This window comes from Mastomys coucha, unplaced genomic scaffold (assembly GCF_008632895.1).
Source record: "Mastomys coucha isolate ucsf_1 unplaced genomic scaffold, UCSF_Mcou_1 pScaffold1, whole genome shotgun sequence".
Taxonomy (NCBI): domain Eukaryota; kingdom Metazoa; phylum Chordata; class Mammalia; order Rodentia; family Muridae; genus Mastomys; species Mastomys coucha.
In genome coordinates, this window is record NW_022196891.1 from 36,092,834 (window position 1) to 36,105,443 (window position 12,610).

At 37.9% G+C, this 12,610-nt stretch overlaps 1 protein-coding gene and 1 long non-coding RNA gene across 5 annotated transcripts in view; one reads left to right on the forward strand and one right to left on the reverse strand.

The window, feature by feature from the left end:
* Positions 1–12,610, reverse strand: part of Crb1 (crumbs cell polarity complex component 1) — a 175,534-nt gene that overhangs the window by 138,314 nt on the left and 24,610 nt on the right. For all 4 annotated transcript variants that reach the window (XM_031384157.1, XM_031384176.1, XM_031384164.1 and 1 more), the window contains exon 2: positions 5,449–6,027. In XM_031384157.1, the coding sequence (XP_031240017.1) occupies positions 5,449–6,027 (579 nt within the window). The remainder of the gene's footprint in view (positions 1–5,448; positions 6,028–12,610) is intronic.
* The window catches only part of LOC116100374, a 66,585-nt gene that overhangs the window by 43,271 nt on the left and 10,704 nt on the right, over positions 1–12,610 (forward strand). Inside the window, exon 3 of the long non-coding RNA XR_004122563.1 lies at positions 7,591–7,925. This is a non-coding gene — a long non-coding RNA (uncharacterized LOC116100374). The remainder of the gene's footprint in view (positions 1–7,590; positions 7,926–12,610) is intronic.

The window sequence follows — 12,610 nt, forward strand, 5'->3', positions numbered from 1 at the left end:
AAAAAAAAAAAAAAAAAAAAAAAAAAAAACTGAACAAAAATGTGATGTGGAAACACTACTGAAATTGTTTTTCACATCATAGTGGCAGAAGTGTGAGGTGGCAAGTGACAGTATATATGGAGTCAGGAAGCAGAGAGCGATGGTGTAATTGATTTTACCTAGCCTTGTCCTTTTCATGACATCCAGGACCCAAATCTAGAAAGTGGTGCCATACACTTTTATAGTGAATCTTCCCACCTCACTACCCTAATCAATATATTTCCTCAAAAGCATGGCCAGAGGTTAATCTAACCCAAATAATTCATTACAGATGTGCCTGGAAACGTGTATCCTAGGTGACTCCAGATTCTGTCAAGTTACAGAGTACCAGCAACACCAGCACCTTGTGGGAACTTGTGGCAAGTGCACTTTAGATCAATGGAATCAAAGACTGAACTTCCATGGCCAGCTCTTCTTGCTGTACACTAAAGTTTGAGACATTGGTACACATAATAAGTTCATTAAATTGAAATTATCTCTGGAAATTTCATGTTTTTATTAAAAGTGTCAAAGTTTCTCTGAATAAAATGAGTGTGAAAATATTCTTTGGAAAGTGGTGAGCCTTCTTCCTAACCACTGCCACGACGGCCTTTTCCTCTTATGCCCTTGATAACTCCTGTAGGTGAGGTCCTAACTTTCGACACTAAGATTTTTATGCCTTCTAAACTATGAACTAAATTCAGCTTTAAAAATATAATATTTTTGTATATTTTTATTTCTAAAATAAAAACATATCTCATGCTTAAAAGATGAGTTTAATGTGTATCTTATACATGAAAATTAATTATAATGTGTTTTCTGATTTTAAAGTAATTTATATACTAAAGATCTATTTTAATTTATTCATTTGTCCATCCTTTCATAATTTATTTTTTGTATGTATGTTTGTAGCATATATAAGTAGCTTTTGTATGTCTGTACCTATATGTGTAGGTGTATTAAGGCCAGAAATTAACATGGAGTACCTTCCTGAAGGCCTTTTATATTGTTTTGAGACAGGGTCTCTCACTACATCTAAAAATCATCAATTGGCTAGTAAGGCCCACCAATGAGGTCTAAGGAGGTTAGAATTAAAGATGAGAACCATGAACTGCACAGACTTATACCTGAGTGCTATAAATCCAGACTCAAGTCTTCATGCTTGCTCTGACAGGCACTTTATCAACTGAGTCATCTCCCCAGCCCTTCAAAGACTTATTTTAAAATGAAGGAACTGAATATTTTCCTATAGATTTCTTTTTTTATTATATATCTTCTTTATTTACAGTTCAAATGATATCTCCTTTCCTGTTTTCCCCTCAGGAAAAACAAAAACAAAAAACCAAAAAAACTTTGTTCCCTACCAACTCCCCCTGCTCACCAACCCACCCTCTCCTGCTTCCTGGCCCTGGCATTCCCCTACACTGGGGCATAGAAACTTCACAGGGCCAAGGGCTTCTCTTCCCATTGATGATCGACTAGGTCATCCTCTGCTACATATGCAGTTGGAGCCATGAGTTCTCTTTGGTTGGTGTTTTAGTCCCCGGGAGCTCTGAGGGTACTAGTTAGTTCATATTGTTGCTCATCCTAAGGGGGCTACAAACCCTTCAGCTCCTTGGGTCCTTTCTCTAGCTCCTTCAATAGGGACCCTGTGCTTAGTCCAATGGATGGCTGTGAGCCTCTACTTGTGTATTAGTTGGGCACTGTCAGAGCCTCTCAGGAGATAGCTATATCAGGCTCCTGTCATCCAACATTTGCTGACATCTACAATAGTATCTGGGTTTGGTGACTGAATATGGAAAGAATTCCCAGGTGGAGCGGTCTCTGGATTGTCCTTCCTTCAGTTTCTGCTCCACAGTTTGTCTCTGCAACTCCTTCCATGGGCATTTTGTTCCCCCTTCTAAGAAGGATCAAAGTATCCACACTTTGGTCTTCCTTCTTCTTGAATTTCTTTTGGTTTGTGGATTGTATCTTGGGTATTCCAAGCTTCTGGGCTAATATCCACTTATCAGTGAGTGCATACCATGTATGTTCTTTTGTGACTGGGTTAAATCACTCATGATGATAGCTTCCACACCCATCCATTTGCCTAAGAATTTCATAAATTCATTGTATTTAATAGCTGAGTAGTACTCTAATGTGTAGATGTATCACATTTTCTGTACCCATTCCTCTGTTGAGGGACATCTGGGTTGTTTCTGTTTTCTGGCTATTATAAATAAGACTGTTATGAACATAGTGGAGCATGTGTCCTTATTACATGTTGGAGCATCTTCTGGGTATATTCCCAGGAGTGGTATAGCTGGGTCCTCTGCTAGTACTATGTACAATTTACTGAGGAACAGCCAAACTGATTTCCAGAGGGATTGTACCAGCTTGCAATTCTACCAGCAATGAAGGAGTGTTCCTCTTTCTCCACAATCTCCCCAGCATCTGCTGTCACCTGAGTTTTTGATCTCAGCCATTCTGACTGGTATGAGATGGAATCCTAAAGATTTCTTTCACTGGAGATTTCAACATGTTTTTTATTATTTTTCTTATCCATTTAGCCTTTTCTTGCCATACGACAAGTCTGTTTTCTAATATTGTAAGCATCTTAATGGAAGAGGTGTACACTATTAATCTGGTTAATTTTAAGGAGGACCTCATTTACATAGGTATCTATTGCGTAACTCAAACTAAAATGAGACACATGCTGCAAGCTGTAGTCCCTTCCACTCTGAGAGCTTTCAATGCGTACTCTGACCTTCAGTTGTAGCTACTGCTTATGCAAGCAGACTCTCACCTGGAGCTTCAGTGGCATGCTCTGAGCTCAGTTGTTTGCAGCCAATGAATCACACAGCTCATGAAGTGCAAGAGTGTGCACAGAGGATTCACGCAGTGAGAACCCTCTCCTGTAGCTGTTTCTCCCTTCCTACCTCTCTGTCTTTCTAAATTTATTTCTTTTTCTCGCTTTGCTGCTCAGAAGCACACAGGCCTTTTTTTCCACCCTGTAAACCCAGTTGTTTATGATCACCCTAAATTCAGATGTGGCACGCAGTAGCTTGGTCACTGTAACAGTGTCTAAGTTTCATTAGAAGGTCTAGAGTCAGGGAACTCAAGAGCACCCATGCTGATTGCCCAAGCTCTTCCTTTTCTCTCATCAGCTCTGGCTTTCCACCTTGATCCTACCCACCTTTGATGGAACATCTAGTAATTGGTGAAGACAGTTACAAGCTCTGGTATTATTGGGATATCTACGAAGTAAATCAACAACAAAAGTCTCTAAATTAAGTTCATATGAGTTTAATTTCTGGCTCTCATCCCTGGATATTTTTAAAATTATCAATTAAATTTGACTCTCTGAAGGAAGGGGTCTGAACATTTTTGTTTCATATATTTCTGGGTAATTGGTACTCAAGGATGAGAACCAAGATAAGCTACCAGAACACAGGCTATTATATTTCTGCAGGTGATTGATGAAGGAGCCTTTGACCATACATATCCTTGGAGCTGAGCAAGCCTAGCCCAATAAGGGCAGTCCTGATTCTTATGCCCTTGTGTTTAGTTCATGTAAACTCTATTTCGTAATTACACTTTAAATTTGGCTTATAGAAAGCCAAGTTATGAAAGTTTGCCTGGTTGCTTAGCCTTATGGGAACAACACCATTTTATGCGTGGACTTATGGTTGCATTTCAATGTTTAACCTGGAAAAGACAGTGGCTCTTTTGAGCCTAGAGCAGACATCTTGTGTTAATTCTAGAAAATGCAGACAATATCATTGACACATAAGCAATCAATGTGACTGTTGTAGCATTATCATCTCTTTCTAAGAGATGAAATAGGAACTGGCTTTTGCTGCCATTTATCTGTTAGAGCACATGTCAGTATTAGAACCTACCAATTTCTAGCCTGTCTTCTTACTAATAGACCACATGATATATTGGGGGCAATTAATGGAGGACCTAAGTCATGACTGAAGAAATACAAAGGACTGAAAACCAGAACTGTCTGGTCCTGAAAGTGGCTCCTCGAAGTCCATGGACCAAATCTAAAGATATTTGGCACTCTTCTTGTTTTAAAGTTGCATCTTGCCTTCAATTAAAATAATTGTAGATTTCATTAATATAATGTAATAAATACATATATATATGACCAAGTCAGACTACCTTATCTATCAAGACATGTACTTACTTGTTTTTTTTTTTTTAATGCTCTTTATGGTTGGTTGAAGTACACACTACTAACAAGTTCCCATGCAACAGGACCATAAAACTTATTTCTCTTCCCATCCATCACCTTGTACTCATTTGCCAGCATCTTCTCTTTCTTTATCCATGTTCCACCTCTGCCAGCCCATGGAAGCCACCATTCTATACCCTATTTCTTGTGTAAGCTATTTTAGGTTCCACTTACGAGATTGGCTCTTCATACCTGGCTTAATTCACTTAATATGATATCTTCTACATTCATCCATAATGCTGCAAGTGCAGAATACAGGTGCCCAAGAGATACACGAAATGTTTCTCAACATTTTTGATCACCAGAGAGTTGCAAACTGTGATCTTAAAACTGTGATATTGGTGGTGTACAAAAATGATGAATAAAAGTAAGTACTGGGGAAGATTTGGGGAAATTAAACTCTATTTTATTGGTATATTTTGGAAAACACTATGGAAGATCCTCAGAAAACAATGGTTTACCATGTGATCTAGTGGTACTACTACTGAATATATAGCTAAAAATGGGCATTTTAAAAATAGCTATTGTCAGAGGCAGGCAGATTTCTGAGTTCAACGCCAGCATGGTCTACAGAGTGAGTTCCAGGATAGCCAGGGCTACACAGAGAAACCCTGTCTCAAAAAACCAAAAAAAAAAAAAAAAAAACCTATTGTCTTGTCTTCCAGCATTCACTGAAGCACTATTCGTAATAGCGAAGATAGAGTAGCAGCCAGTGTCCATCAAGTGATAGGGTTTATTTAAATAAGGCATCTGTACACAAAGGATACCCTTTAACATTTGTAAAACCCAAGTCTAAGATTATAGTCATGTTGAATTCCTAATGAAATAGCAGTAGTGACGGTACATACCTGCTAACAGATTCAGTGAACTCAGTAGAGTCTCAGAGATGTAGCAACCTTTCTCTCTAGTTATTAGTACCTTCTAGAACTTGGCTATTATTATAAGTGATTAGACATATATTGTATTGAAAATGAAAAGAAGAGCACATATATATTCTTTTTTTTTTTTCTTTTTTCAAGACAGGGTTTCTCTGTGTAGCCCTGGCTTTCCTGGAACTCACTCTGTAGACCAGGCTGGCTTCGAACTCAGAAATCCACCTGCCTCTGCCTCCCACTGCTGGGATGAAAGGCATGCCCCACCACTGATTGGCCTATATATATTCTTAAACATGAAAGGAATGTCCAGGGTGCAGATGTAATTGCACTTACCAGAGTACTCTTGAGGACAGACACAAGTGTATCTTCCTATCTCATTGAGGCACACAGCCCCATTCTTGCAGGGATCAGAAACACATTCATCCACTTCCAAGTCACATTGCCTGCCTTGGTATCCAGGCACACAGAAGCAGGAGTAGCCATTGGTTCCATCCTGGCACATAGCCCCATTGTGGCAAGGGCTAGAAGCGCACTCATTGTGGTCAGTCTCACAGAAGCTTCCTGCATATCCAGGAGGGCAGACACAGACAGGATGCTCAGGGCCTCTGTGGCAGGAGCCTCCATGTTGACAGGCATTCCCTCCACAGGAATTGGTGGCAGTTTCACAGGTCAGCCCACTGTACCCAGGAGGACATTGACACAGAAAGCTCCTTTCCCCTGGGATATTGACACAAGTGGCAATTCCTTGGCAGGGACTGGAGAAGCAAGGGTCTTTCAGATCTCCACAGTCTTTGTCCAAATTATTGGCTGTGTCTAAGCAGCAATTGCTGTCTTGTGAAGAATGCTTGCACGTAGAATTGTTTTGGCAAGAATTTGAAAGACACTTGGTATTGTTTTCATTGCAAAATGAATCTAAAACCAAATAGAAAATATCAAGATTAAATTTGCAAATGGTTGAGGATAAAATTACCGAAAAAATTAGACATACTCATTAGTGAAACACTAATTCTTACAGGTATGCTGTAATATTGATTTTTAATTCTTCATTTATCCAGAAGTTTTCTATACTTGTGACTAATAAACTAAGATAGGAGATAAGAAGATGCCTTATCCAGTAGAATGCCTCCCTTGGGCTGGGCAGTGGTGGTACACGTCTTTGATCCCAGCACTTGGAAGGCAGAGGCAGGCAGAATTCTGAGTTCGAGGCCAGCATGGTCTACAGAGTGAGTTCCAGGACAGCCAGGGCTATACAGAGAAACCCTGTCTCGAAAAACCAAAACAAAAAGCAAAAAACAAAAAACAAAAATGCCTGCCTTGCAAACACGAGGGTCTGATTCCAATCCCCAGAGCACACAGTTAAAAGGTCAGGTTGGATAGCAGACACTTATAATTCTAGCACTGGGCAGCTGGATCCTTGGGAGTGACTCACTGGCCAATCATCCTAGCCTAATGCTGAGTATGAGACTGATGAGAAACTGTCTCAACAAAGGGTGAATGATGCCTGAGGAAGGACATGGGAGATTGTCCCTGCCCACATCCACACTTGCTACACACAGGCACATAAATAAATACACAGTGCAAACACACACACACACACACACACACCTACCTTGAGCAGAATTCTTCCACACCTTCCTTTTCTGTGTTCTAAGTGCAGTCAGATAATGAGAATCCAATGCTGTCAATCGCTCCAGCTACTGAGAATTCTGATGCCCACCTTCTCTTGTGTAAAACTTTAGGAAATACTAGGAGATCGCTTACAAAGTCATTTGTGGAAAACTTGCCTAACTGAAACACCTATTGAAATGAATCCTACTTCTTGATTTATGACTGAGTGTTTTATCAATATTTCTATTTTATGCTTTAAAAAGCAAAGCATAAAAAAAAAATAAGGCCCTGGTCATTCAGTGGGTTCCACTGTGCTGAACTTCCTAGGTCTTCACATACAGCATTTCTCAACCTCACAGCAACACAAAATAGTTACATACATCTCACAGGCTAAAACAGACAAGGTCCCACTGTGGATGCATTGAAGCCAAGGGCTTCAAACTTTATTTTCCTGAAACTGTTCTAGGGATCTATCTTTGAAGATAAAATTGGAATAATGTCCCCAAGAGAGCAATAATTCTATAGCTTTTTCTAAATTGATTGGATACATTTCTAATTTATCCTCTGAAGCACTGCATCCTGGAGGGTATTAGAACATCTTAGAACTCCCAAGAAGACTATGTGAGAGGACGCCTAAAATCCCAGTTCTCAGTAGATGGAGGCAGGTCTTGATTTAAAACCAGCTTGGAGAATGCAGTAAGACTCTGTTATACACACACAGACACACACACACACACACACTCAATAGGAACTCACTTATAAATCAGAATCATATGCCCAACTATACTACTGATTTAATTTGAAGAGAAGAAAACATTTATGTACTCACAGACTCAAATTTTACTTCTTTTCCCCTTTGATTTTCAGAAAGATTCTAGGGGACCATGAATGAAAATGGCAATGAAATCAAGAAAGAAGATATTTATTCTAGGAAATCTTGTCAGTAATCTAACAAGATAACGACAACAGATTTTACTGAAAGAGAAATCCCAGAACCCCAGATGTGCCACCGGTATCAACATGAAGCATAGCGGAAAGTGGAGCCTCATGAGGGATGTGTCAGAGAAGAAAAATGTGGAGTTCTGTGTTGGGGGACAGCAAAGAAACACACCAACTCTAAAACCCAAAGCCACTTTTACTGGTGTTAATTTTGGAGAACATTGAAAGCTGTGCAAGAAAGAAAATGAAGCCAGGGAAGGTTGGTAAGTGAAATCAACACACAAATCAAAGAGGAAATAAAACTGTAATGTAGCAGAATAATACTTTACTATAAAATAATATAAACTGTTTGGATACTGAGAGTAATAGAGGGGTGTGTGTGTGTGTGTGTGTGTGTGTGTGTGTGTGTGTGTGTGTGTGTAACCTGCCTAAGAATTAAATCAATTTTTGCCACAGTAGTATGCCAATATGTTTAGTTTAGTTTAGTTTAGTTTAGTTTAGTTTAGTTTAGTTTAGTTTAGTTTAGTTTAGTTTAGTTCTGTGACAAGGTCTCTCTACATAGCCATGGCTGTCCAGGAACTTGCTATGTAGTCCAAGCTGCCCTCAAACTCACAGAGATTCACCTGCCTCAGCTTCTTGAGTGCTGGGATTAAAGGTATGCACAACCACACCTAGCTAGGATTCCAGTATTTTCTGTCAGTATCTAAAGATGCAACAAACATTTAGGAAATAAATGAAAACAAGTTTGTCCAAAAGCACTTCAGGGAGCTTTTCTTGGGGTGTGCACCTCAGGCATGAGAAGCAGGTGTGTGCTGCATCAGAACCCTAGGAATTTTGAGAGGATTACTGAAGACAAATTTAATAAAATATTTGCAAGCAAACCAGGTATATTTAAATCCATACCCTGTCCTCCATTGCTCTGTTTCTCTGTATATTTTAATGTGCTTTTAGTGTGTGTACAAGCCTCACACCTTTCTCTCCTTGTGCCTGGTGACATACTGTATGTAGTATCTGTGAATTTGTGAACATGTACCTAGATGTTAACAGGCCTTCTCTCAGGTGTAGTTCAGTATGTGTGCACTGACTAACGAGACCAAATTATCTGTCAGAATGAAAATTCCACTTTTCAAATTTATAAAATAACTTCAATTTATTAAATGTTGTTTAACATGACCTCACCTAGGCAGGCCCCGGACTCAAGCTCTTTCTGTTTCATTCCCACAATGCTGGGACTATAGGTGTGGGATGAAAAAACTTGATTAAATATTAAATAAGCATCCAGGGAAAACATAACAGAGGCACAAACACGTGACGGGTGGCCATGGCCTATGGAGCATGGCCATTCCAATATTTCCAAACAACCAAAAAAAAGTTACATGTATTATGCCTAGCACACTTTGCTCTCTCAATGAAAAAGAAAGTTGTTTTAATAATTATTATGCTTTAGAATAAAATATTAACTTTATCATTAGTAGAATAAGACTTAAATTTGTTATTTGGGCTTTATGTCTTAAGAAAAATGGGCATAAAGAATGAGTTTATGAGAGTTTTCATATGAGTTTTCTGAGAGTCAGAAATTTCACTGGGTGTTTAAATGTTCAGAACAATTCAGAGGCTACAGCACCTTCTCCTTGCAGTAAAGTTCGCCATCTACTGGCAGTCATAAGAAGGTCTTCATTGTAGAACTTTAAATGTCCCCTCCCTCCCTCCCTCCCTCCCTCCCTCGCTCCTTTTGTGTGTGTGTGTGTGTGTGTGTGTGTGTGTGTGTGTGTGATAGAAACAAAAAGTTAACAAAAAGTTAACAATACTGTTCACTAAAAAGTGTTAATTCCCATTGAGGAATTGTATTTTAGAACACAAAATGGTAGACTCAGGTATCCCTTCCCATAAAGAGGCTGTCAGCTCACTAAGCAGCATGCCAGATACAACCTTCCTCTGAAGGACCTGGGCTGGGTTAGAACCAGGCACGGTAAGGAGTGCAATAGATTAGAAAATGTCTGTACTCAACAGTTTGCATTTTGCAAAAACATGTCTTTAATCTTAAACTATAAATTTAAGTGTCTATTTCAATGTTTGCCTCAGAAATTAGCACGTAATGATGTTGGGATAATGATCTAACTGTACGGAGGACACTGGTGTGTCTCATGTTGTCCTCAGTACCTGTTTATCCTAGTACACACAGAACAGTTATTTCCTGAGCATGAATCACATAAGTCAAGGTTTCTTAATGACGTTTCTGTATACCAGGTATGCACATGTATATGGAGACCTGCAGTCACTACAAACTACCCATGTGTAAAGAAGTAATGATAAATACTCATTTTTTTTAAAAGATGCTTTTTCCACTTAAGTATTCTGTTGTTATGAATTTCTCAGTCTTTTCTCAGGATTTACTAACCCAATTCTCTCCACAAAACTCTCTAATGATGTCTGCCATTCATTTTTATTGATACTGAACTTAAGCATCAAATTCAGTCTATGCCATCAGAAAGACAGAAAGGAGAGAGATGGATGAGCTGCTAAGTATTATATCTGGGTCAAAAATAGCAATTTTAATGTGCCCATATTTAGCCAGACTAAACACCTCCCACTCTCCCTGCAGTATATGCACATTTATTTGGGTTCATTGCTCAGAGGCATGAACATTTCCCAGGTTTGTTTATTTATTTATTTATTTATTTATTCATTCATTCATTTATTCTCAAAGTAGTGGGACATAGTCCAAGGATTTAGAGAACTCATGTCTAAGGTATGCACTAGGTTTGTTGTGAAATAACTTTGGAAACTCAACCCCATGGAGTGCTTTCTATTTTAATTTTATCTTACATTTAACCACACCTAAAGAGGAGATAAACACAGGATTTATGATTCCAAAGTGTGATTATCTCAACAGCATGCAACGAACGGTATTTAGTGTTTTTATTGTAAAGAAGATTAAATATTTACTAATAAGATGCTGCTAAAATGAACAGGGATGTTTAAATATGTTGGCAGAGTGAAGCCCACATCAACAGGTCTAAGAATTTTAATTTATGAAAATGAGGGCATTTGCTGAATTCTCCTTAGGCTGGCTTTCTGCAGAGAATGAAATTCTATACTAGTCAAGGCTGGGTAGGGTTTGGTACAGGAGGTTAAGCACATCTTTATTCAGGACGTAGTCCAAATGGCTTGCACATGGTACGTAGTGAGTAGAAAACTATTGAATAATGAATGCGTATGCAAAAATAGCTGAATTCTCATTTAAGCCTTGCTGTGAAATCCTTACTTTGACCTCTTTTGGTAAAACAAAGTAGAACAAATCAGCACAGGAAAAGCACTCACTTTGATCCATGGTATGGCGGATCCACACGGAATAGTTAAACTAAGATGTAGATGGATTCTTTTTACACAGACCCTTCCCCCTGAATTTCTTTTCTTTTTTTTTTTTTGATTTAAGTTTTTATGCATTATGATGAGAAAAGTTACATGATATCAATTTATCTGAATTTGTTAACATTTAAAAACATATTTTAAGTAAAAAGAATTAAATCACATTCTTATTTCCCTTTTGTACCCCTACTCCTCCCAGAGAACCCCCTTCAATACCTACAATACATTTTTGTCATATTCTTTAACATTTATAAAATATTATAACAATAAATATGAGTATTATAAAAGCTGCTTGATATAAAACAACAATCAATTTAACAAGCTTATGTAGATGCTTGTCCACAGCAATACTGAAAATACTGCTCAATATAAATTTTAAATAACTCCAAACATATTAACTGTATATTTCAAATTAATACATCACTACTAGTATTTTCTTAAATGAACATGAATATATAAAGTCTTTTTGTTTGTCTATTTCTTTTGTATTTACTAGAGCTTAAAATCTTGACTCTTACTGTGGTACAAGCCCAAAATAAGAACAATTTTTAGACATTGGACCTCATTGTAATAAGGCTGTATTTCAATGATCCTCACATCACCAAAGGATTTTACCTCCATCGTAGCTAGGCTGAGAGTTGACAGTTCTGTTGCACCAAGAGGTGAATTGTAGACACAATTTTTGGATACAGACTTCCTGCTATGTTCAAAACTATTTGACTTGAGTGAGTGACTTTATTCTCAGGCCACAGAGAACAGGTTACATTCACTTAAGAAATGTTATGTGTAATAAGATGGCCTATCCATAAAGCCATTCACCAACTGTTTCAATGAACAATGGTTCTGCTTGGAGGGTGGCACAGACATTAGGTGAGGGTAAGAATCTGGTTCATTGGCTGTGATAATTTTGAAAAGCATTCATCTCAGAGAAAGAGTTACTTATAAAGTCTTCTTCTTCAAACTTGATACAATAGTTACAAATGTCAAGCAAAGCATTCAGTCTCACTCTTTGTTGTTCTCTTACAATCCACCTTCCCAAGTTAATTGTCTATGTTTCTTTTGCCTGTATAAATACTTTTGAAATATGTAAGCTGTTCTGAAAACCATAGTATAGTGTAAAAACATGAAATAACCAATACTACTAATAGAGAGGCTGAGATAGGAGAATCAAGATTTCAAGACCATTATGTGGTACACAGCAAGACACTGTCACATACAAAGAAGCTGAAAGTGTATATGGATTGTACAATATTGGACCTATTACTCGAATTACCAAATTAGAATGACCATTGGGTGACAGTCAACAAATTTCTAATTCCCCATATTTTTGGATTTCAATCGATTAGGATATGTTGGTAATATTAATTTTCACATTAACATATTAAGAAAAAATAATTGTCACTTCCTGTTGTTTTATTGTAAGAAGTGGAATTAGTTTTGTGAGGGTTTGTTGAAAGATTACTTTCTTGCTTCTTCTAGGATGTAGTTTTGCTCTTTATGTTGGTGTTTTTCATCTATTATTCTTTGTAGGGCTGGATTTGTGGAAAGATATTGTATAAATTTTGTTTTGTCATGGAAT